This window comes from Odontomachus brunneus, unplaced genomic scaffold, assembly GCF_010583005.1.
Source record: "Odontomachus brunneus isolate Ranch 3 - 2012 unplaced genomic scaffold, Obru_v1 Obru_scaffold_110, whole genome shotgun sequence".
Classification (NCBI taxonomy): domain Eukaryota; kingdom Metazoa; phylum Arthropoda; class Insecta; order Hymenoptera; family Formicidae; genus Odontomachus; species Odontomachus brunneus.
The window spans coordinates 1,078,387-1,103,093 of NW_022639560.1; the positions used below are offsets into that span (position 1 = coordinate 1,078,387).

The window sequence follows — 24,707 nt, forward strand, 5'->3', positions numbered from 1 at the left end:
CGCTACGAGGCATTTTATCCTTATCACTCTTTAAACGTACAACAAGGATAGAATATCGCGTTAGCGCTAAATAGAGTTGGTAGTATGCTTTCTGGACGCATTCTAGATCTTATTGTAAAATTCTATTGAAATGCAAGATAATAACACGTATTTTGGTTGCTCAAGTTTGCAAATACTAGACAGGATAAGATCTGCTCTTCTGAACTGCGTTATATTGCACTTTCTGCACTCAGCATGAAAAAAGCACATGAAAACTGATGAAAAGGAACGAGGAATATTCGACCAATCAATTCAAAAGAACAAATTTGTGATCATCTTCGCGGATAACTTCATTCGAGAGGGTCACAATAATTGAGCGTCAATCGAGGTGGGTGTTCGCAGATATTCGTGAAAACGAGCGAAAAGAAGAATCGCAAATTGTAGAAGAGCAGAAAGAAGAATTGCCGATTTAGCAAACAATTGTCATCGGTAATATCTGTGTTTATTTCAATCCTCCTGGTTTACTGCACTATCGGTAAATTATTATTCAGAAAAAACATTCGTTCTTTGAAACTGTTGTCACATTAAGAAAAGATATTTGAAAATTTATTTTAATAAGATATAAAGTTTATTCACAAAAATAAACTTTATTTCACAGAAATGAACTTTATACTTCACACATAAATTTTCAAGTATTTTTTCTCAATGTATCAATTTTCACATCATCCCGAATACTGTACGAGGCGGATGTTGTGTCTTCCTCGCTTGCACGCGCGATTGATGATACTTCTCTTGAGAATTTACGCGCGTCTTCCCTAAAATATGAATATCTTATTACAGAACATTTTTATTACACACAGAAAGAATTCTATAATAAGAATCACTACAGAATTTCATAACCAGGGAACATATCGACATTTTGCTCTAATTTATTATATCCTTTCTTCAAAATCCACTATTAAAGATATTATCTTGTTTCTCAGCAAGATAAATCCTACTGATAATCTACTTCTGCGCTATTAGAAAGAATTAGACTGTCAAATTAAAACAAATTTCATATAAAAAAAGCTATAATATTCTTTCCGTCCTAAACGAGAGACTACCGCAAGAAAAACTTACGAAAATTGCAAATGCAGTGCCGACAAGATAGAAGGTGTTTTCGGTCGTTTCACGGGCTTTAAATCGTGTATCTTCAAATGGGTGTACACAGGGATCTGCAAAGCGCAAATTTCAGTAACGGAGTTGTCGAAAACTACAATAAAATTCGCTTTTTCGTGAATTGACAATGCCGATTTTCGGTAAATTTTGATGAGTCTTACGTGCAACAAAGCTGTATCCAAAGTGATGGACGGTACATAACTTGTCGGCAAGTCGGGAAGTTCATAATGATAACCAAGTATCGGGGAGCGCAGATTTTTACCGTAAACCGAATCAAATTGATCCGTCTCTTCGTTCACTTGCAATTCATCTATGAGAGAAACATCTTGTGCTTGTCGCTCAGGTTCTTTTTTTTGAAAAATGTCCATTTCTACAACGAGAACATTTGCAAGATATTTATATGAAGAGACAACATGTAAGACAATTCCAAGAATTTTCAAGCGATGTAGACTTCGATTGTATATTTTGAAAATGTAGACTTACCGAAATATTGAATAATATAGCTTACGATTCGATGAAAATATTCAAGATCGCGTTGCAATTACGTTGTTAGCCGGCTTATGAACTGAATCTACGCACGTCACAAATATTTGATCAATAATCGTCCGTCGTTTCTTTAACGCGTGCGTTACATTTGAATTAGACAATCTCCATGGAAATTTCTGTCCAATTTCGTAAATAGCACACAGTTCAATTTACACAAATTTTACAGACTGATAATCTATTAAAAAATTTTGAAATTTCAAATAAGAATTTCGATTAAATGAATCTTTTATCTTTCTTTTAGATAAATGTGTTTTTACTTTTACATCTTAATAGCATAATATTGACACAACAAGATCTATATTACGTATCGAAGAGAAGTCTTAATTAAACAGTATACGATATATAGTCATTATCAATGTTTGCAGATGTTTTCCAAGCTGATAGGCTCACACAGCTGCTTGCATTAAACTTGATTTATGAACTTCGTATACCTTCTCTTAGAATTAAATCACTCCAAAAAAATAAAAATTCGCACTTAATAACATCTTATATAATTTATTCAATTGAATAAACGTTTGCTCAAGTAAATTTTCCTCGTTTAAACGGAATTTCGTCGATTCTAGCACTTTTTTCTCACTGTATGTGTGAGAAATCACTCGAATTCGAAAGACTCGACCGTTATCCTATTTTTCGAGTGAAATCTCATTTAAAGAAATTTAAAGAGGCAGTAAATGTGAATAGGATATATATAGATAAAAGTTGACAATTGTAAATAGTTCTAATCTCCACACAGCACAAAACTTTAAAGGATGTTCTAAAGATGTTCTAAGGACATTCATACATCCTAAGAACGTCCTAGAACATTCTCTGAAGATTTTTTGCTATCTGGGTCATAACGTTTATTAATTAATTAATATTAAGAAAACATAGATTTCTTTTTTTATTTTAAGGACGCGATCGACGAAGACTGATCAGTCAGCTGTCGTGATCTGCATCGCGTGTTACATTTTTATCAGTATATAAACAGCATGTTAGTAGTGTGTGATGCATGCTTGATTGGACTGCCGTTTATACTGCTGTTAGTTAAACCTCTGGACATACAGACTGGATAAATGAGCGGACTTGGGCGACATCACAGAAGACATCTGGGTAGCCAACAGCGCAAGGGATGAGCCAGGAAACAATTCCGGCCAGTTTACCATTGCACATGAGTGGACCACCGCTATCACCCTGTAGAATACAGAAAGAGAAAAGGTTGTTAATTTCCCGTTAATTTCCTTCTTTTACCTAAAAGATCATTTGCGGAGCCGTACTGCATAAATCTCACTCGGATCAACTATTTCCTTATCGGAGGTGAGAGAATCATTGACGTATAGATATCAAAGATGACTTCGAAGCAAACTCTAGTGAATTGAATCGAACATATTTAAAATCGTTACTAGAGTCAAGTTATTACCTCTGCTTTTGCAAAAATAGATAGAAAGATTAATTTTTTAGTTGAGCGACAAGTTGCACACACACACACATACACAGTTAGGAATTGGTGTCGGCAATTTTGTCGGTTATTCGTCGATTAATCAAAGTTCCGTTTGAAACACAGTTGGACCCATCCTGATGAAAATTAAAATTAGAGAGTAAATAAAGTGTAAATGAAGAGTGACGGAAGTGTAAGCGCTTCACTTACACTTCCGTCACTCTTCGTTTACGCTTTATTTACTCTCCAATTTCAATTTTCACCAGGACAGTAAATACCTACTAACAGTAACATTCCAGATAGCACAGAGAATTCAAAAAGAATTCAGTCATATGCCACCAATTCTGAATTCATTTTTGGGTGCAAAAAGAATTCTTTTCACTGAACTGAACTCTGAAGAATTCTTTTTGCATCTGAAAATAAACCCAGAATTGGTGACATATACGACTAAATTCTTTTTGAATTTTTTTTTTTAATTTTCTGTACTATTATATTATATTAATATTTGGGATTACATTACTGTTATAATTTTCTGCTGAATAATACGAGTGCAATATAACATATATTATATGTAACAGTCACATCGCATTGAATGGGAAATTGTAATATTGATGTAATGTTACTGTTGCTTGCTTGATGTTTACTGAGAAGTTATTCACCTGGCAAATACCAGTTCCATGCCCGACGAATGTGCACAGATGAACATCGTAGATCGGTTGACCATTATACAAATCCCGGCAAGTTTTGTTGTCAATTATCGTTGTATATGCCTTGAGAAGGGTCGGCTCAATTGACGAGTTCACACTCGTCTTACCCCATCCGGTCACTACGCACGGAGTGCCGCTGGGAGGTGTTTGAGTAGCCAACCGAATGGAGGACTGATAGCTGTTGAACTTCAGCGGTTCCTTGAGCTGAAGTTGACGAAATGAACACGATTAATTGAGAGAACAAAAAGGCAATATAGTTACCGTAAGTCGAGCACTTACAAAACTTAAAGCGTAGAAAATAAATAAGATCGAATTTTCAAGTAATATGTCGTCAGGCAATACCCATGAATATGAATATTCGGATTATAATAGCAGCACTAGTCTACAATTGAAACAAAAATAGTTATACGGAATAAAATAGGGAATCGTTTTTTGAATATTTATACTTGTAAAGTGTAGAGACCCAAAGAATGTTTCATACGTTTTATACTATTTTAATACAAAAATAGAAATAAGAAGAAATCTTGCAGAAAACGAAAGAGCAAGTGGATTGATATGAGTTTCTCACTTAGAACAGCGTGTTTGAAACGCGCGTTACACTTTTCGCCTAAATTTATGTAGAAACAGTCGACTCGACGACGCATTTTGCAATATCATCGTCTCCAATTGTGCGAGCACCGAATTAAACAAGGATTCGTTTGCACATGCATACTGGAGAAAAGCAGCATGTCGACTTACGACAAGCACAGCGACATCGTTTTTCCAGGAGTACTGTGCGGATCCTTTGTAATCTGGATGTATTTTGCCGAATTTAACTGAGCGCTCTCTTCCTACGGTGCTGCTGATGCTTCCGGTGATGACCTTTATGGTGTCAAAGGGTGGCGGTGTGCGGCCGTCCAGGCAGTGAGCAGCGGTGACTATGCATGTCGGGCTGGCGATAATGCCGCCGCAGAAGTGATTGCTGTGCATCTGCAGACTACATTGATACGGAAACTCGCCCGGCAAAGCGGATATACCGCCGACAATCGCTTCGGGTTCGTCTGCGAATGTCTCTGCAAAATACGCAAAAATAATCTGTATAAATCTCTGCAAAAAAAAATCTCAAGGAATGACAAATAGTTCTGTAAAGTGTTCTGCTATAAAATATTATCATGTGCAATTGTACCTAACAAAATCATAAAAACCATTCTAGATAGCACCGTTCCATGAATTCCATATGCCAAATAACGATAAAAGTAACAATTATATTCATTAAAAGAAGTAATTAAAAAAAATATAACATCGCGATCAAGTATAAAAAATATGTGGGTGAATCAAATATTAACCGGATTTTTTTTTAATTTATTGAAGTAATATAAAATTACAAAAAAATACAATTATTTTTCTATATAATCTCCTTTAACGGAAACACATTTTTTCCATCGGATCGGAAACTTTTTTATGTCTTCTTCGAAGAAAGAAGATGGAAACGTCATGAGCCAATTGTGCACGAATTCTTCCACACCTGCGTCGTCGTGAAATTTTTGCCCTTCTGATGCTTCCTTGAGTGGCTCAAACATGTGATTTATTACATGGTGATAAATCTGGACTGGAGGTGAAGAAATTGAGCATAAAAAGTCTTAACCCGATCACGTGATTTTCCTAGCCGCAAAAAAAAATATTTGATTCGCCCACGTAACGTCGTCACTAAGTAGTCACTGAAGAAAATAACTTGTAACGCACTAAAGAAGTTATGGCTTTATTTCTCAACTCTGAAATTTGTCTATATATTTTGTTACATATCTCTACATTTATATGTTTATATATTTGTAGTTATAAAACTTTCCTTTCAGATTTCTCTCTATTAAAAAGTTTCTGTTTCTTTTTCGAAGTCAATCAACATGCAACAGTGAGTGAGTGAAAACTCACTCGACAGATGAGCGGAAGTATTTGTTGAAAGAGGAAATATTCAAGTATCTCGTTAAACTATATGATTCAGCTTTACTTACGTTGCGCAAAAACGCCGAGCACCAAGATAGCAAGTAAAGGCAACATATTCAAATGATCGATACGGACCGAGTGAAGAATAAAATTATTTTCACCTCTTTTTTACATTCAATTCTTAACATGACCTTGGCGAACAGGTGGCCGATATTTCTTATGATAGAAAAAGACGTCTGACATCTGTATTGTGCACTTCGATATGACAAATATAGTGGAAGTAAGAGTGTGGTCCTAATTAAGTCGCGATATGAAGAGTCAAATGAAAGAGAATGATAAATAATGTTTGAACACATAAAATTTATTTCTTTATTAACAGTTGTAGAAAACGTCATAATTAATTCAAGTGAAGCATGAAATGTCAGGAGATAAGCAAAAAGATCAACAAGTATTTGGAAAGTATGAAACTATTTTTACAAAATATTTAACAATAATAGTAAAATATTTATTACTATAAATAGCAATCCGTCTCTCATAGCACAAGATCTTGAAGGAATATCTTGGGGACTTACATAGACATTTAGAAATCTTCGGAATATTTTTAGGATATTCTAAGGACTTATGCGGATATTTACCAATCTCTGGATATTTTTGGGATATCTTTTAAATCTTGTGTTATGTGGGATGTCCAACCTCGGCTATAAATTTTTTTCTTAATTTTTCTCAATATTTATTTACGTTTTTAATTATTTTAATATGCAGGCGAGCCTATCCCACACAGTAGGAATGTCCCAAATACATCATAGAGATATCTTGAAGGCATCACATATCCCAAATATATATATATATATTTATTTATTTATTTATTTATTTATATACACATACCTATACTGTAATTTGACTGAAACGTAATTTAACTGAAGTTCTTTTTACATGTTTCTTGCGGTTTTAAATCCTCGAATATTTTTTGCTACTTTACAGTATATTAAACGATTCTCACCTTAGTGACATCTGTGAGACGCAAGAAGCATTATGAAGATATAACTTGCTCTACGTTATTGACTGAATTCAGCAGAGTAAGCTGCCTCCCAACTGTTGTAAAATTCGTGATCTGATTGGTGTATTCTCTTAATCTTGGCTGAATCTAAAAGCATATACCAATTAGATTCACAAATTTTACACAATCGCAAAACAGCTGTCTGCTGAATGCAACCATTGAAAATGCACCGCGTAAGATCATAAATATCTATAGAGTGTGTCTGCATTCGTGATTCTTTATTGTGTGCTTACGTGCAGTCCTCTCTGGTGCACGCACACTCACGGTACGTGAATCTGTCATTCATTATCACCCTGCGACAAGAACCGATAGAAAAATGTTCGGTAAATATTACAATTTTATATTTCAGTGATATTTATCGTACGATATACGTATCTTTGAGAATACTTGCACAACTTAGATTGCAGTCAGATTCTGACATTAGTGTATTATGTCTTTTTTTTCATTTTTATTAGGTTGTTGTTGGTGTTGTTCCGCATTACGTCCGAGATACAAGAGGCTCGTTGACAATATCTTTCCGGTCAATCCACAGGTAAGATTTTGTTGATTTTCTTCTTTTTTAATTGATATATGTGCCGTGCTTTTTTGAAAGCTTTACCTTCGAATGAATGTATAAATCAATATGGAAACACTGTCCTTGACAGTGACTCGGATCAAAATGGTTATTCTATTTAGGGTAGAGAACCTATGATATTTATGCGCTAAATAAGAAGTTAAACGAACAGAAAATCGATATTTTACATAATAATACATAATGATACATTAATCTGCTTATCAGGATGGTCTAATTAAAAATAACATGGAGAAATTGACATTCTACTCATTGAGTAGCCCTGAAAAGTTAGACAGGATTGGAGAATATCTGTTCCAACGAGCTTCTAGAGATATTTACAGGTATATCATGTTAGAAAATATAGTATATAATTTTTATTATTAAATTTTCCACCAAACATATGCAGCAAAAAATCTGTATTGTGACACATTATATAAGTAATTATATATTGCTGTACATAAGAGTTAGAGAAATTAATTTTAATGACTGTTACAAACATGACTGGCAGTAATTCACTACACTTACAGATAGTGTGTATATGTTATGTATCTATAATTGGAGAATTAAAATTTGAATTGTAAATCCAAAGCATAAAATTTTTGAATTTATATCCTGATAAAGAATCGTATCTCAACAGGAGACGAAATGGCTTTGTTGTAATTGCTATGGAGGCAATGGACCAGCTGTTGGTAGCCTGTCATGCACAAACTTTGAATCTGTTTGTTGAGAGTTTCCTAAAGATGGTACAGAAACTATTGGAATCAACAGACCCTCAGCTACAAATTCTAGCAACACAGTCTGTAAGTGTTAATTAATAGCAAAATAACGTCAATTTCTTTATTATTAATTGTATACTTTGTATTGTTAGTTTGTCAGATTTGCCAATATTGAGGAGGACACACCCTCTTATCATACACGCTATGATTTTTTTGTATCTAAATATTCTGCCATGTGCCATTCTAATAATGATGACCCCGCCATACGTAAGCAGATTAGGCTTGCTGGAATTCAAGGACTACAAGTATGACATTTGCAGATTATTCATATAGTCACGTAAATATTGAATAACTGAGGTAAAAATACTTACAATATCCATATATCCTATGTTGAAAGTTTAATAAAACATTCATATGCAAAAGATCAAAATAATAAGAGTGTCCAGAATGAGGTACCTGCCTGGGCGTTAGTACTTTTACTTTACTTACACCTTAAAAATTATATTTATATATTAATATACGCATAGGGTGTTGTAAGAAAAACTCTTTCTGATGATCTCGTTGAGAATATCTGGGAACCTGTGCATATGGATAAGATTGTACCATCTTTGCTGTATAACATGCAAAATTCGAGGTAATTCGTTAATGTATGAGCACTATATAAGGCACACGTAGTGACATGGCGTTTGTACTTGAAGATATGCCGATAAAGAACAAGCGACACCGGACAGCCCGACTGAGGAACGATCGGATCCGCCGCAGTTTGCGGAGACTTGCATGCGAGAACTAATTGGACGCGCATCGTTCGGTCATATTAGATGTGTCATAAGACCTGTGTTGAGGTACAAGTTGAAATCTCATCTTTAGGGTTTAATGGATACACGCACGAATATATTCATGTTGGAGATATTCATAAATATTTGTTTACAGACATTTGGATAACCATCAGTTGTGGGTTCCCAATTACTTCGCGATTCATACCTTCAGAATAATTATGTTTTCTATTCAGGTATGTATATATAATGCTAATTCACTCCAGTTGTTTAATACATGATTTAAATAGGAATTTTCATAAAAAATTATCTCAATTTCAGTAATGTTAACGTTGATGTACTAATTTGGTGCGATATACATAAAAAAGACTACCATACGAATTTAGTATACTCTGTATCATTTGCACGCCTCACGATTATCAGTAAATATAATTTGTTTAATACAAAATTACCAATTGATATTTCCGTATTAAGAGATTAGTGTAAACAAGGCCACAGTTCAGATTGTTTTAATATAAATACTAAGATGATCGTTAATATTTCCTTGATCTATTTTTCAGTCACAATATTCGTACACTGTAGTAGAAGCCTTAATGACGCATCTCGACGATCATTCGAAGTCGTCTCCAAAAATTCGTACCAGCATAGCGGACACCTTATCTAAGATTATATCAATCGCCGCGGGTGAAAGCGTAGGTAAGTGCATGAAAGTAGCAAAATTAAACGGACTCGATGTCAATCTATTTCTATAACCGATGCACATACCCTAATTGTCGAGTGTAAAGTAGAGATTAAGTTTATTGTTGTTGAACTCTTGTGACAGTGTACATTTCCTTCAGGGCCATCCGTGTTGGAGATTATAAACTCCTTGTTGTCTCACTTGCGGGTTAGTGTAACGAGAAACCAATCGTCAAGCAGTGATGAGCAACTGTATCAGGAAGCCCTGATCAACGCCCTCGGAGAGTTTGCGAATCACCTCCCCGATTACCAGAAAATTGAAATCATGATGTTCATCATGAGCAAAGTTCCGTACAGTCAGCCGGATCGTATTGTGTCGGTGGGCAAGGGAGACGTATTACTCCAGAGCATACTCTTGAAATCTCTACTGAAGGTATAAACTGCACAAACTTTACAATATATGAATTATATTAATCACTTTTATTTCTTCTTAATGCATAGGTCGGTACCAAATACCAAACTATTCACTTGAACACAACATTCCCGCCGAGTTTCTTAGACCCGTTATTGAGAATGTCACTGGCGGCGGACGCTGAAATGAGACTTCTCGTGCAGAAGATATTCCACACTCTAATCGATAGACACCGGAATATTACGAAACTCGCTAAGCCAACGTAAGTTCCGTCTTTTCCGTATTCATAGTCGTTATTTGAAATTTGTCCCTAGTAAAATATTTAGATTAAAATTTACAGTTGAATGTTTTTTCTTTTTTTATTGAATCTAATGTCGCATATATTATATGATTTAAAAACTCAAATCTAACTTCTAATTTAAATAATTCCCATTAATATGGACTTTAATAGTGATAAATGATGAATTTATTAACATTTTTACAATCTTTGCGAGAGCATTTTTGCTGATACAATAATTTATCTTCTCCTTTGCAGCGTAAACATAACGGAACTTGACCTCGTCATCGAAAAAGCATCCAGACCCGATGTAATTTTCATTCGGAAACACGGTCCTGAGATTTATTTAGCGTTGTATGAATCATTAGAGTTGTCTAGTAACAATGTAGAAAATGTAGAATCTATTTATACCACATTGGCATTACTCGCCATTGAATTGGCTTCCGAGGAAACGGTTTTGGAACTATTGAGATTGGTACTGAGCCTTCAAGACCTAGCGTTGACAAGTGGTCAGATCAGTCTCGCGCTTAAATTCAACTTACACGCCATTGTTATCAGTTTATTGGTTTTAATCTCGTACGCTTGTAATATCACCGCTCTGATGGATTACGCGAAGAAGGTAGGCAGTCATATTTTCGCAGATTCCTTTTATATATTGATTAATTTTATATATTGAATTTCCACTGACATTATATATTAATATAAATTAAAATCAACAATTTGGTTGTCTCTGTTCTAAGGTGGTAGAGGCACGTCGAAACGATAGTCCACACTTGCTACCAGACTTACAATCTCAGTACGACAAGACTCTAACATCCAGATTAGTACCGGCTCTTCTGGTCGATCAAACTGTTGTTAGCGAATGCCTAAAGGGTGCTGGCCTTGACAGTGGAAAGTTGCAACAAGGTTCCGGTTATAGCAGCAGTTCCTTGCAACATAGGTAAGACGATAATGGGTAATGGAGACGTCAATCGCGTTTGTAGCGATTAACTATTAACTACTAACATTGAGTGTTGAACAGATATATAATAAATATTATTTTATACATTATTAATAACATTGTCGATAACTTGTTTTATATGTATTAAATATTGTTTAACTTGTTTTATATGTATTGAATTTATACTCGTTAGGCATTCTTGGGTCGACAGCGCGGGACGAAATTCATTGGCTGACATTAATTCCGGAGGCCCAGAATTGGATAGCGGAGGTTCCTCACCAGGTGTACAAAAGGTAGTAAATATAATTTGACTTTCATTAAATTAGATAACGGACGGATTCGTCTTCAATATTCTGAATTATAATTACTACAATCTTGCATTGTCGTCTCATGCTACAACCGTTGTTTCTTTGCAGAAATTGCCTGGAGAAGAGTTAACGTTCGAGAGCATGAAGAGAATTTTGACAGAGAATAACAACAATCATATAGTGGAAGAGGAGAAGCGAATGCAGCTTTCTCAGTTCTTCAGAAATGCACCATTCCAAGACCTAGTGTCAAAAACTCAGCCGAAGGTACAAAAGTTTATCACGACCATCGATATCATCTCTGATATTAGACATTTTAAGCAAGTATTTTGAACTTCGATGTTTTCTTTCGATTTACAGCACGATGTCTTGCAGAGCAAATTATCAGAAATATTTAACACCTTATCTGTTGATCCGCGTAATGCAGTTCCCACAACTGGACCACAAGCAGATGCTAAACCAAGTCAAACTCCGGCATATGAAATTCATTTCCCAGAACTGTTTGTATATTAAACAATCGATATTCTTAACAACGTCGCACTACGTTAGATCTTGTATATGTTACAGCAATAAGCAGAGAGCAATAGCTTTTACAACTTAGAGATTTATTTATATGTATGTATATAGACAATTATTTAGAATCTATACAAAGAATATTTTTATGTTTTATATAATTCTGATATATTTTTTATTGACGTTAGAAATTAACTCTGCTTATTAGCTCTTAATGAATAAGTGACAAGTGTAATACGCATAAACCAAAGCAAAATCCAGCAAATTTGACAATAGCTTCAGTATGCATTTTTAGATGATAGGCTATTTAAATGTTATTGTTATTTAATCGCATTAATTAAAAGGTTAAAAACCTATATATATATATATATACATACAAAGTTAAATTATAATCTGAAGTTATATTGTGAATTTAAAGTTAAAGAATGTATATTCTATGCTTGTATATCTTCCTCACGTATATATACACACATATATATAGTATATTTCGGGGTAGTGTATCTTAGGGAAATTCAGCGAAATAGATCTGACAGATTGCACAATATATATTTATAGACATAAAAACTGTTCCAAATATTTTGTAAATAACGTTATACTTAAAAAAACGTTATGCTTTAAGAAAAGTTATAATGTTTGTCCCTTCTTCTTATATTTAATAATGTTGAATATTATCTTTGTCATATAATGTATGTACGGGAAGAAGTATGTATGTTTCGTTATATAGAGCAAAACAATTTTTTTTTAATTTTATTGTATTTTATCCTGTAAAGATCTCTGTACTATTACATTGCCAACGGTGATCGTTTCTCGATATCGTTGACAGTGTTTGTATAAAATAACCGAAAGATCGCTTTATCAAATACACAGTGAATGGAATGAACACAAATTACATTGTATTTGAAAAGGATTCCTTCATTCAACCGCTCATCATAGGAACACGATTAAATCGGTTTTTAATCAAGTACACAAGTTAAGTAGCAACTCTTGGACTGCATATGCAATCAGACTACGTATTATAATATACGATCTTACAGTCTAACACCTATACGCAGTATTGTTCGGGTATTGTTGATCTACAATTTATACATTGTATAAATTGTACACTGCTTGTCAACAGCACGAAACAATGTGTCGCTACATATATATATACACACACACACACACACAAATGTATGTGTGTATGTATACATATATGTATGTATACATATATTACTTTGTAGAAATCGCATTTCGCGACTTTAAATGTCCGAGCGATTGAATTAAGGCATGAGTGTAAGAAATGTGCCATTCGTGCGACGACTACCTAACGTAATGCAATTTGATGCGTTTCTTTTTCTTCCTTTTCTTTGTAAATTTTTCATATTGAAATGCATTTGGTCAGTTTGGTACACTCTAAGAGGTATTTCAGGGTTCCACCTTGAGCAACTCCACATCGAAGATAAGAACAGCATTTGGTGGAATAGTGTGTCTTTGTCAAGGTTAACATAGTTGATTCGTATGTTTTAATGCTAATATAGCAAATTGTCATATCTAATAAAGGGTTGGAAAAGTTAGTTTTGAAAAGTAATTTGTTACTGTCATTAATTATTCACTGGAAAAAAATTGTTCTCGTTACCGTTATTTAGACTTTGAGAAATAATTCATTATGATTATCGTTATTCAAGAAGTTACAAATTATTACAATTTCTGTTACTTTTTTCACAAAGTTTCAAGAATTCTTTCTTTACAATTTGTTGCAGTCAATCTTATTATCATGTCATGAATTTTGTATGTGTAAAGTAACGATTACATTCATTACCATTGCCCAAAAAAATATAATTATATTACTGTTATTAACAAAAAACAACTCACTGAAAAAGACAATTATAATGACATAACAAGCAATGTTACCTCCCAACCCTATTTTGTACTCTATTTTGTACTCTTATTTATCATCTTTCTCATATCAAAGGATATATTCCAGGATGGCCTGTGCTACCATAAGCATAATCTGGAGAACAAATTAACCTAGCCCGTTCTCCAACGCACATTTGCGCAATACCTTCATCCCAGCCTCTGATCACCAAGCCTTTCCCAATTCTGAACTTAAATGGGACACCGCGGTCTCTACTGGAGTCAAACTGCTTTCCATCAACAAGGGTACCTATTATACATACATAAGAAATTATTATATATATATATACAATCTCTCACCAGATTATATAGAATTGATTTAATAAAGAGAATATAATATAAAAATTTTTTTAAATTACTTCTGCACACAGATATACAGAGAGTCAGATTCTTATCACATTCATATTTGCAAAATATTAATATTTTGCAAATATATTACAAGACAAAATATTACAAGTGCAATTTTAAATGTATTATAATTAATGGTATCAAAATATTTACCTGTATAGTGGACAACTACCATTTGTCCAGTCTTTGGGAAGGTTTGACCTGTGTACAAGTAGAAGTTTGAGATGTGCAATGATACTTGGAGTATATATACTTAAAAATATTTTATAAATACTTTGCGGAGTATATGTATTTTGCAATTTTTTAGATATTTTTAACATTTAATTTTTTTTCTAGCTAATCTATACGTATCCAGCAACTTACAGACAATAAAGTACAGTTGATGAAGTAGATCATGCAGTTTGCATTCATTTTAATATTTTAGTATCTGACTATATGCAACAGCATATAGACACTTGCACAGATAGATTTATATTAAGTATCACATATCAATGTATAATTTATACAAGAATATCTTATATGACAAGCTCAAATAAGACGTAACATCATGATAGATAGAATCGAGGCACCGCAAAAAATTTGAGAGAACTTCATCGTGTGGAATCAATTCTGTCTGAATAGATCATGTTGGGGTGTCGCGGCGCAGGCCACGTTCGGACGTGGCTTTTCGAGCTGCGAAACTGAAGGTCCGTGATACTTGACGCACGCGTCAAGAAAATGTACAATGATTTTTCGGAGCATTGGGGCACAGGAGCGAGGGTCGAAAGAGATCTCACGGACGCGGCGGAGGAATAACGAAATTCGACGAGCCATAAAAAATGGAACGTATAATTACCATCTCCATGCCTGAGAACCTCGACATCCACGCCCATTACTGCGTATTGTTATTCGCACCGCGACGAAGCTGCTATACGAAACGACGAGCTGTCCGCACAAGAAGCGGCGTTTATTGAGTCGAGATTTGTTCGGTGCGTCGTGCGGAATTCACATAAAAGGGGGACTATCTACGGCGCCTCGGGAAAATGATGCCGCTCCAATGCGCCGTTCAATGAATATAGCAGGGCATACGGGATACAGAGGACACCCTCCGACGACACATTATAAATAGACCGTGCGGCCCGGCGCCGACAGGTGACGCCTCGGAGTTGAAGTGGATCGACTCGGATTGGAGGATTCGTGGTCGCGGACAATCGCGGTATTTTTCGTTTTCGATGAGTCACGAAACGAACGAAAATCGCCAAACTGATACTTATCGCGTAATTATTTTCACTTGTCTCGTTATTAAAAAAAATAATACGTCACGACAAGTAATATGTTATTATTTGGCAACCCAGAGGTTGGATCATGAGTCTTTGATTGTAGGAAAAGTGAAAACTTTCTGACGTGAAAGTATTGGAAAGTTTTCAATTTTTACGAGTTGACATTAAAGGAAAAGATTTATAATTCAATTACATTAAAGGAAAAGATTTATAATTCAATTTTGTAGATACTCTTATATCGTTTGGATCGTCTTAAATTCTGTTCTTCGGATTTTCAATTGTTATATTCAGTTACGATTTCAAATTTTCACTTATTATTAGTATAATTTCAAAATCTATATGGTCAGACAGATTTTTGCCTTTTGACATTGTACTCAAAGATAAATGTCCAATTAGCTCGCTGTTCCGTCGTCGTGCTGCTAAGAAATGACTATCCGTCTGATTCGTCATTGAGTCGTACTACTTGAAAATGAAGGTTTGTTTGATGCATTGCGTTGAAATTGGGCGCGTTCAGCAGACACAACAGTTTTACAACTGTTGAGTGATTCGTAAACGTAATTGGTCTAAATATAGGGAACTTACAGAATAAACCAATAAACATCGAGTGCTCACTGAACGTTTTTATCTGCTGAACGTGCTCAATGATTGCGTTCAGCGAAGAAAGCTGTTTTGTAACTGTTGTAAAATTTGTAAATTTGATTGGTGTATGCTTTTAGATTCAACCAAGATTAAGAGTATATCAGAATCACGAATTTTACAACAGTTGCGAAGCAGTTTTCTGTTATACGCAGCCATTGACTTTTCTTGGCTTACGCGAGCTCTGTTCGTCTCGATTGCACTGTTTACACTTTGTTACTTATACTTTTTCATATCTATTCAGTTTAGCGAATCACGTCGCAGTGCTACAAGTCGACGGCTTTCTCTACTCTTGTCACGTGCTCGTTAAGGCGTCGGCCTGATACACCAAAGATTACATGACTCGATAAAAAGTATGTCACGTGAAGCACAAAATACAATTGATATATCTTTTGCGTACTACAACTGATTCGTAGAAATTCGTAATCATAAAGAGAGCTTGTAGAGCGTTACGATAAAAATCTTCATATCTACACCAACATTTTCTAAAATGATGATTCATTCCGCGTTGCATCAGGCTGCAACTATTCATGAAAATAAAATGTATTTTCGTGGCAAACAATTTCCTGATCTCATCTAAACATCTTGGAGAAACATCATCGTTTGATCTTAAACCCAAAAAAATTCTACCAAACAAATCTCTCTTTCTTACTTCAAACTTGTACTGTTCACATTACACTTTTACACTTCTTTCCTCTCTTTTTCTCTCTTATCTTTTTCTCCTTTGCATCTACTTTATCTCAAGCTCAAAGTAGTACAGATCTATAACCAGCTTTAAAAGGAGGGCAAATATATTTATCCTAAAAGAATCAAGATTATTCATGATTGACAGAACACAGGAAATCGAAGAATAAAGATCGCACATTCGTTATCGATAAATATTCAACAGAACACAACCTAACATAATCGCTTAAATGTATCAAAAAGATTTTTCCGTTTATCTGGGCATGTTTTCGGAAGGGTATAATCAATCCAATCAGATTCATTATCCAGCGAAACAGAGTAATTCAAAAAGAAACAGATAACGTAAGAAAGTCGATCGAGTGATCCTTATTACGAAACAAGCAACTAAATCTTTTCAAGGTAATTCTCCCCTCCGATATCATTTGCCGTGTCCCGTCATTGCTCCATTATCACGTTTCACCCTACTCCACGAAACCTCCACGCTGTGCAAAGTTCTCCCTCTTTGCCCTTCCGGCGACGACACAGTTCAAACATCGGCTCGGCAGTCATGTGCCTATCACGCGCAGCACGCGAAATCGCCCGGCCAACCGTTTCCATAGCGTCCCGATGTCCAGCGAGCGAGCCTACATGATCGCGAAAAGCCGCCGGAACGTTTCGCCGGCATGGACTCGCCGGAAGAGTTACGCACAGGCCGGAAAATCCCGTCGGAAAACTCAAGTCACGCGCTTCCTCGCGCGGTCGCGTGTGCGCGACGACGGCGTGCGCGAGCCGGATGCGCGGCGGCGCACGCCGCTCTCGGCCAATTCGCGGGGACTACGTCAGACGGTAGGGATGAGACGCGCGGTGAGATTCGCCGAGGCGCGCACGGTCGCGCCGCCGCCGGCCAATCGCGGCGCGACTCACGCGTACTCGCCGCGTTGCGCGACCTTCCTTCTACTCGCACCGGGGCGCTCGTCACTCATCACATGACCCGTGCCCACTGTGCTCCGGTAGGCCATATTTGACAGTGGCCACTAGTTTAGCGAAGTGAGTGAGTGTGAAGATCGCTCGTACGTTCGACGTTCCGCGCGCGACGATCGGCAACCTGTAAATACACCCGCGACCGACCCGACCGCCGAGCCGCGACAAATCCAGCCACAATGTCATCGGATGATGCCCCGATATACGCGCCGTTCTTCGGCGTTATGGGCGCCGCCTCTGCGATCATATTTTCCGGTGAGTCTCGATTGTCCGGGATTGCTCTCTCGGCCGCCTCGTGATCTCGCTCGATCGTGCCTCACGAGGTCTCGGGGGCGCGTAACGCTTGCGTTATCACATCGTCATCAACACAATACTCGCAGTCAACGTGTCGTCGTCGTCGTCGTCATCGTCATCGTCGTCGTTGTCGTCGTTGTTGCCGTGGTTTGTCGTCGACACGGCACCGATATACCGTGTCACGCCATTTTCTCAAGCGGGAGCGGCGTAAAACAGACAGAAAATCGTGTGCGAACGGCGCGGCGCACGACGGATTATCGATCCTCGCAGGGTGCGGGGGTGCATTTTCCTCGGGGCGTTCGACGGGGCTCGCCTTTCGTCGCAACGGCCCGAAAACGTCACGCGCCGCGCGAAACGCAGAGACGAGCCGAGCTGACGTCGAGAGGCTGGATGGAATTTGGATGCGTTATCTTATCAAGCGCCGACTGGAATCGGCCTACTGCCTCCGTCTCGTCAATTGTTCTCTCGTTTTGATCGTTGCACCGTTCCAATTTCGACGTCCTAGTTGATTTTCACTCGGCGTCGTTCATCGTCTGGTTTCCCCGCTCGGACCGCGACGTTATTTCGCAACGCAGAAAACGAAGCGGTCCAAGTGCCGCGATCCTCTGTCGCTCTGGGAAACTTATATTCGCGGCCGGACCGGGCGCAGCTATTTCGTAATGCTGACCTCGAGAGAGCGCGGCGGTGACGGTGGCGGTACGCTGCTAGAATTTTATGAGCCTCGGAAAAGCTACGCGAAAACGAGACGGACGCGAACGCAATGCGTGAGTGCGTGCGCCTCGTGAGTGTCACGAGTCGCGCCGCCCGCGAGGTATGGCAACGATACGTTACCATTATTCTCCGCCTGCGCCTCCTCTACCGGCTAATAATTCGCAGATTATGTAAATTGCGATTTGTATTGATGAACAATATGCTATTGCGAGCGTTATGAACGGGAACCGCGGTGAATGCAAATTAACGTCGATGAGACCGATTTTCTCTTTCTTTCGACCTATCTCCGTCTCGCTCGCTCACTCGCGTTTTTTCCTCGTCTTCTCTCCAAAGCGCGAACACGTCTCGGCGCGTGCCATGTATTGATTCTTAATTAACAATTTTCTCCGAATTTGCGTTGATAAAACGACGATTCTGTGACCGCCGCGGGTGTCGCTTTCCATCGACGAAATCAATACACGTATACCGCTTTTCTCATGCCTTATATGCCGCCAAGTTTTGTCGGTGGAAGCGCAAAATTCGCGAAACACCGGCTCAAGATGTTCGTGAAAAAAAACGCGCTTTCGCCTCGCATCGTCACTGAATTCTTCGTGGAATCGTATCAATTCGAGGCATCGATTGAACTCGACTTCCTTCGCCGGGACTGTCGCGCGATCGACCGATGCGTGCGCGCTCTATCTCTGTCTCTTTCTTTCTTTCTCTGTCTTCTACGACGAAAATGCACAAATTGATTCCGTCCACTCGAGGCAGTTTTTCACACTTCCTTAGCGCGTAATCGGCGAAAACGCCAATGAAATAATAGGAGCATGACGATTACAATTCACGAGGTCGAATGAGAAATAGTGTTAGAATTGAGAGACAGAGAGAGAGAGAGAGAGAGAGAGAGAATACAGAAAGCAAGGAGACGCGAGCAAAGTATCAAAGTGACGAGAGAATAATCTGTTTCCACTGAGAGGTCTTTGCGACATAGCTCGTTCTGGACTTCGAGCCGAACATCAGCCGCTGAATCAGCTGGTGGAACTGCACGTTTGCCGCGAAATATCTATTGCGGTAGCACGGCGATAAGCCGTGCAATTATATAGATATCGCTCAGGTAATTCGCAACATAATCAAGTGCTGCTACGACAACAACGACGACGACGACGATGACGTCGACGACGACGACGATGACGTCGACGACGGCGAAAAGAATCGCGAGAGTCGCGTTTTCGAAAACGGCACAGAGGAAAAAACGCACGGCGATCGCCGCTGCCACGCCCCCCTACTCACGGGATGGGACTTGAACGATTGTCATGTGACTGCCAACGTGAGAATCATGTGACTGCGATCTCCAGTCTGGCTGGGCTGGGTAGTAGACACCTGCTGTCCGCCTCATCGTCGGATCTCGCGTTATTACGCGCGGATGTTCATTGCGCGGATCGATCTTCGACTGATCGAAGACGAGGAGGAGGAGGAGGAGGAGGATGTAGCTCGGCGCGCAGTCGGAAAAACACAACGACTCGGGATGAGAATTATTCTCGTCCGCGTCTCCGGCGGGACCGTCTATCACGACGGGCTCGATCGATAATCCCTCGTGCATGCTCGCGGCTGAAACTGCCAACAGGGACGTACAGTGTGTCGAGAAAGCACGCACCGTCTAAAATGGCCGTTTGCCCGTGGCCGGGAAACGTCGAGCCTGCGTTTCCCGGCCTTTTCTCCGTCCATTCTCTCCCGGAGGAAAGGTCCTCCGATTAATTACATCGCGAAAACGTAACGCGCCGCTGCACCATCTTGTTGACACGCGTCGCATTACTGCACGTAAACACGAAGGAATGGCCTCGAGTAGCGTTGGAGTCAAATTAATCGCAAGAAGGTTTGTGCGCGAATATCGTCGTGCAATGAACGATAATTGCGGTAACAATTGCGCCAATAACGCCTCGCGTTGCATATTTGGTTGTTCTTTCTTTCTCTCTCTGTCTCTCGATTTTCTTTTACATAACGGAGATCAATTTCGTTTTCAGCTTTGGGAGCAGCGTATGGCACAGCGAAGGCCGGCACAGGAATCGCGGCGATGTCCGTCATGAGGCCAGAGCTGATCATGAAATCCATCATTCCTGTTGTCATGGCGGGTATTATTGCCATTTACGGCCTCGTGGTGGCCGTCCTCATCGCGGGTTCTCTCGAAAGAGAGGATTACAAGCTGTTTACGTACGTATCTCTTTCTCAGATAATAGGCCTGTTATTTTTACCTAAACTAGTGTTGCACTGGAACTTTGTTCCTGTTCCCTTAAACGCCTAGCTGCTACGTATGCTTGTTTGACTCTAATAGCAAAAAGTGCAATCTGATTCAGTTAAAAAGAACGGACCCTGCCTCACTTGCACACCGAGCTGCCACCGTTCGGATGGATTCTCGTGTGGACGCAAAGAAGCGACATTTCGGCAACATGATGTCCGCTTTTGATCTAAAATTTCGACTTTGCTGTACACGCATATATACATACATAATGAGAATCGACAAATAAGCAGCGTTATCTGTTGCCCACTGCAATACTCCATTGACTTGAGAGGATATCATGACTCATCAGAAAACGCGTTTCTGTCCCGCTTGTCTTATTAATTAGATCTTTAAGAAAAACGATCACTAACGGAACCGTACTTCTGTCCATTAGGGGTTTCGCCCATTTGGGTGCTGGTCTGGCCGTGGGCTTCTCCGGTCTAGCAGCCGGTTTCGCCATCGGCATCGTCGGTGACGTTGGTGTGAGAGGCACCGCGCAACAACCTCGCCTCTTCGTCGGCATGATCCTGATATTGATCTTCGCCGAAGTATTGGGTCTCTACGGTCTGATTGTCGCCATCTACCTATACACCAAGTAAACGGTCAGTAGCGGCATCTCAACCTGCCCATGGCTCCATGCAAGACATGTCGCCTGCAACCAACAGCGCTCCCCGACTCTATTATAATACTACAACCAACTTGTTTTGACATTTTACTTAAAATCACGTTACTCCATGATGCATACATACATTTTACCTTATCCACCTATCTACCTGCCGAAAAGAAAAGAGGAAAAAAAAAAGATATGAAAAGACACCGTCGACTCATCTCCGCGCGTCCTTCTTGTAATATCGTACTCGAAGTCGATCTATCTTAGCGTCCGAGCATTTAAACCACCGCGCATTACTCATCACATAAGTCGCATAATCATACATTGGAAAGGTGTTGCGCGATCGGCGAGAAATACCCGCCCGCTTGACTAAATTTACCGGCGAGACTCGAGACACGGCGCACACGTCTCGACGCCGCGGTCTCACGAGGAGTGAGTGTATAGCCAAAAATAAGAAGAAAGGAAAAGGAACGGCAACTGAGGACAACAACATGGGCGACAGGGGAATACCATACGCATAGGAAGAAATGGAAGAAAGAGAGAGAGAGAAAGATACAGAGAAGATCTCCCATATAATCCCATGCCGAACATTTCTCTTTCACTGTATAGTAATCATTTGTAGCGTAGTAACGACATTGAATTAACAGTTGAAGTTAATCGGCTCTACTGAGTGTATAAAGAGAAAAAAAAACGTGTTATTGATAAAAAGAATATTTAGCACAATTATATACATATACATATTACAATGCAATCGAAGCGACAAGCATAGGCAGTATGTGAGAGAGAGCGAGCGAGAGAGAGAGAGAGAATGAGCGAATAAAAGAAAAAGTAGAAAAACGAAATTATATCATCGGATGGTAGAAGTATATAAGTGTAGGCGGCACGCCAATTGCGTGTGGTAAACGGCGTAATATCCATAAAAAGAGAAAGAAAATGAAAGAGAATGAAAACAAGAGAAGTTTGTGAGATCTCGCGCGAACGGAAATTAGTACAACGTCAGAAGTCGATCGACGAAGAACGGTACGATGGATGAGACCTTAGTGAAAGGGAAAAACGAGAAAAGGGTATATAAAGAGAGAGAACAAGGTATGAATGCGAGTAGTTGATCAGCGGATACACACGATAGTATTAAGTCAATTGAGAGCTGCTGGACGCGGCTGGATTTCACATTTTCACGGTTATTCATGGACAACGATACGCAACGCGATATCAGAAGAGAAAAGAAGAAAGAGAGAGAGAGAGAGAGAGAGAACGAAAGATAGAGAAACAGATTCGCTTAATCGAGTGATCGCGTTGAAGCCGCGAAAGGCCAGCGGTGGTAAACACATCCCCGATTAGCCGAACGAGATTTTTATCCCCGACTCATATTATATCCACACATCGTAACTGTGAACGTCGTCGTATGTCAATGGAGTAACGGGTGTGTATATGTGAGAAGCTTGTTTGGGAAACTGAACACGAATAAGACACCGTATGTATTGTACCATCGTCAGGCGAACACAAATACACACACCGAAAACGATCAGTCAGTCAGCGAGATCAATGACAACCGGAGAAGGAGAAAAGTTATATACATATAGATATACGATGATAACGACATATAAACGGAGGATAATTTGTACATTCCAATATTAAGTTCGTTCAGTTAACACGTTCAGGCGAGCGGGCGTTTGCAATGGCGATGAGAGAAGGAAGGAAGGAAAGAAGAATAATAGATTATCGGCGCTGCGCGCTAGTTCGTGACAAATTCGACGATACCGACCGATCGACCGCACCACACATCACACAAACGCATTACTTACATGGGGCAGATACAGATAGACAAATTCCGAGACGCGTCGAGCATCGTTGGGTGGATTGTCATTGGGAGCTGACAATCAGCTCTTCATGCGCGCGTATACCAGCCGGGACGATCGGCCCATCACCTCTCTCCATAGCAATCACGCACGTTCGAGTACGTACAAACAAACAAGAAAGAAGGGAGAATAGGTACAACAAGCGCAGAGAAGCAGAAAAGCAACTCGGAGCGCCCGCTTGCCCCTTTGACTGTGCAGTATTTTCTACCTAAGACACACATACACACAGAGTATAGACGCATTTCCGGCGGAGAAAGACGGATGACGTTGTCGATGAATCTAGTATCTAGAGAAAGAGAGAGAAAAAGGAAAATCCAGACGATTCTGTGTTCTACTTACCGACAAATACCAGTCAGTCTGAAGAGCGAACTGAAGAAAGTGAACAGTCAGACGGAGCTCGCCTCGAAGATGCGCCTATATTTGAAGAAAACTACAATAGTCACTCAACATCGTCGGTAACGAGAACGGGGACCATATTCTGGATGCATTAAACGCCAAATATACCCTTTTGATTCTCAAGCTGAAACGTTACACGTGACGCTCACATGAGAGATGTATGTAACTTGGAATTAAAAAGGCATATTTAGCGCTCACTGTGTGCTCAGAATGAAGTTCCTGGACTAGCAGGTGCGGTCAACGGACGTGGAAGGAAAATCACGATTTTCTGGAACTCGTGTAAAACCAGCGCGTCGCTAAGAAGAAAGAGGGAAAAAGAAGAGAGAAGGGAGAACGCACGAGCGATCCGGGGAGCGGTGGTGGCGACGGTAGTGGTGGTGATGGTGCTCCGTTTACCGTTTCTTCTTTTCCTTTCTTCCCGCTTTGTTGCAACGGGAGCGACCTTCATTCTGGTCACTTTACGCTCGAGGAAACGCAGGCGCACTATACTAATGCGAACGTAATTACTTGTACCGCCAACTGTCCTTCTTCCCCCTCACATTCTTGTCTCTCCCGTTGTCCCGTTATTCCACACAATCGAAACCGAAAAAGAGAGAGAGAGAGAGAGAGAGAGAGAGAGAGAGAGAGAGAGAGAGAGAGAGAGAGAGAGAAAAAAAAAGAGCGAAAGAACGAAGACGGAAAGAGAACGAAAATCTTACAAGGTAATCCGGGAATTCAATTGTAGTTGTGCAATGCGCGCGTGTGCGATGTATATACATATGTACCACCACAATGCTTCACGCTATATAAACAATTACAACTTTAGGCTAGATTAGGTTAGGTATTGTTGTATACCAAAACCTCGTGTAGCTGAGTGTG

General features: G+C 39.2%; 5 protein-coding genes across 5 annotated transcripts; 2 read left to right on the plus strand and 3 right to left on the minus strand.

Moving 5' to 3' along the window:
- Window positions 1–527: 527 nt before the first annotated feature.
- On the minus strand, window positions 528–1,677 carry LOC116849282 (WD repeat-containing protein on Y chromosome-like). Its single transcript, XM_032826265.1, has 4 exons — window positions 1,621–1,677; window positions 1,299–1,507; window positions 1,099–1,193; window positions 528–794 (listed from the first exon to the last, which is right to left on the minus strand). Exons 2-4 carry the CDS (start codon window positions 1,503–1,505, stop codon window positions 668–670), a joined length of 429 nt encoding a protein of 142 aa, XP_032682156.1. The 5' UTR covers window positions 1,506–1,507; window positions 1,621–1,677; the 3' UTR covers window positions 528–667.
- Window positions 1,678–2,396: 719 nt separating this feature from the next.
- Window positions 2,397–5,855, minus strand: LOC116849278 (chymotrypsin-1-like). Its single transcript, XM_032826262.1, has 4 exons — window positions 5,793–5,855; window positions 4,543–4,856; window positions 3,757–4,008; window positions 2,397–2,853 (listed from the first exon to the last, which is right to left on the minus strand). The coding sequence occupies exons 1-4, from the start codon at window positions 5,836–5,838 to the stop codon at window positions 2,707–2,709; spliced, it is 759 nt and encodes a 252-aa protein (XP_032682153.1). The 5' UTR covers window positions 5,839–5,855; the 3' UTR covers window positions 2,397–2,706.
- Window positions 5,856–6,916: 1,061 nt separating this feature from the next.
- On the plus strand, window positions 6,917–12,828 carry LOC116849273 (protein EFR3 homolog cmp44E). Its single transcript, XM_032826246.1, has 16 exons — window positions 6,917–7,104; window positions 7,237–7,313; window positions 7,560–7,675; window positions 7,972–8,134; window positions 8,203–8,355; window positions 8,578–8,684; window positions 8,749–8,892; window positions 8,981–9,059; window positions 9,384–9,519; window positions 9,663–9,934; window positions 10,003–10,175; window positions 10,449–10,809; window positions 10,931–11,130; window positions 11,324–11,423; window positions 11,547–11,702; window positions 11,796–12,828. Exons 1-16 carry the CDS (start codon window positions 7,098–7,100, stop codon window positions 11,946–11,948), a joined length of 2,397 nt encoding a protein of 798 aa, XP_032682137.1. The 5' UTR covers window positions 6,917–7,097; the 3' UTR covers window positions 11,949–12,828.
- LOC116849283 (peptidyl-prolyl cis-trans isomerase FKBP1A) lies at window positions 12,476–15,283 on the minus strand. Its single transcript, XM_032826266.1, has 4 exons — window positions 15,025–15,283; window positions 14,343–14,390; window positions 13,905–14,091; window positions 12,476–13,410 (listed from the first exon to the last, which is right to left on the minus strand). Exons 1-4 carry the CDS (start codon window positions 15,059–15,061, stop codon window positions 13,353–13,355), a joined length of 330 nt encoding a protein of 109 aa, XP_032682157.1. The 5' UTR covers window positions 15,062–15,283; the 3' UTR covers window positions 12,476–13,352.
- Window positions 15,284–17,714: 2,431 nt separating this feature from the next.
- On the plus strand, window positions 17,715–24,485 carry LOC116849281 (V-type proton ATPase 16 kDa proteolipid subunit). Its single transcript, XM_032826264.1, has 3 exons — window positions 17,715–17,983; window positions 20,734–20,920; window positions 21,382–24,485. Exons 1-3 carry the CDS (start codon window positions 17,908–17,910, stop codon window positions 21,584–21,586), a joined length of 468 nt encoding a protein of 155 aa, XP_032682155.1. The 5' UTR covers window positions 17,715–17,907; the 3' UTR covers window positions 21,587–24,485.
- The last annotated feature ends 222 nt before the right edge of the window (window positions 24,486–24,707 follow it).

Bases quoted from the DNA above. Each gene is read 5' to 3' on its own strand.
- LOC116849282 (XM_032826265.1), bottom strand. From the start codon at position 1,505: ATGGACATTTTTCAAAAAAAAGAACCTGAGCGACAAGCACAAGATGTT. The intron at 1,194-1,298 runs GTAAGACTCATC...TGCGCTTTGCAG, and splicing joins TGGATACAGCTTTGTTGCAC to ATCCCTGTGTACACCCATTT. The intron at 795-1,098 runs GTAAGTTTTTCT...TTCATATTTTAG, and splicing joins GCACTGCATTTGCAATTTTC to GGAAGACGCGCGTAAATTCT.
- LOC116849278 (XM_032826262.1), bottom strand. From the start codon at position 5,838: ATGTTGCCTTTACTTGCTATCTTGGTGCTCGGCGTTTTTGCGCAAC. The intron at 4,857-5,792 runs GTAAGTAAAGCT...CGTATTTTGCAG, and splicing joins GCTCGGCGTTTTTGCGCAAC to AGACATTCGCAGACGAACCC. The intron at 4,009-4,542 runs GTAAGTCGACAT...CGTCAACTTCAG, and splicing joins ACGATGTCGCTGTGCTTGTC to CTCAAGGAACCGCTGAAGTT.
- LOC116849283 (XM_032826266.1), bottom strand. From the start codon at position 15,061: ATGGGCGTGGATGTCGAGGTTCTCAGGCATGGAGATG. The intron at 14,391-15,024 runs GTAATTATACGT...ACTTGTACACAG, and splicing joins GGTTCTCAGGCATGGAGATG to GTCAAACCTTCCCAAAGACT. The intron at 13,411-13,904 runs ATATCCTTTGAT...ACAAAGACACAC, and splicing joins AGCACAGGCCATCCTGGAAT to TATTCCACCAAATGCTGTTC.
- LOC116849273 (XM_032826246.1), top strand. The intron at 8,135-8,202 runs GTAAGTGTTAAT...TTGTATTGTTAG, and splicing joins AAATTCTAGCAACACAGTCT to TTTGTCAGATTTGCCAATAT. The intron at 10,810-10,930 runs GTAGGCAGTCAT...CTCTGTTCTAAG, and splicing joins TGATGGATTACGCGAAGAAG to GTGGTAGAGGCACGTCGAAA.
- LOC116849281 (XM_032826264.1), top strand. From the start codon at position 17,908: ATGTCATCGGATGATGCCCCGATATACGCGCCGTTCTTCGGCGTTATG. The intron at 17,984-20,733 runs GTGAGTCTCGAT...TTTCGTTTTCAG, and splicing joins CTCTGCGATCATATTTTCCG to CTTTGGGAGCAGCGTATGGC. The intron at 20,921-21,381 runs GTACGTATCTCT...TCTGTCCATTAG, and splicing joins GAGGATTACAAGCTGTTTAC to GGGTTTCGCCCATTTGGGTG.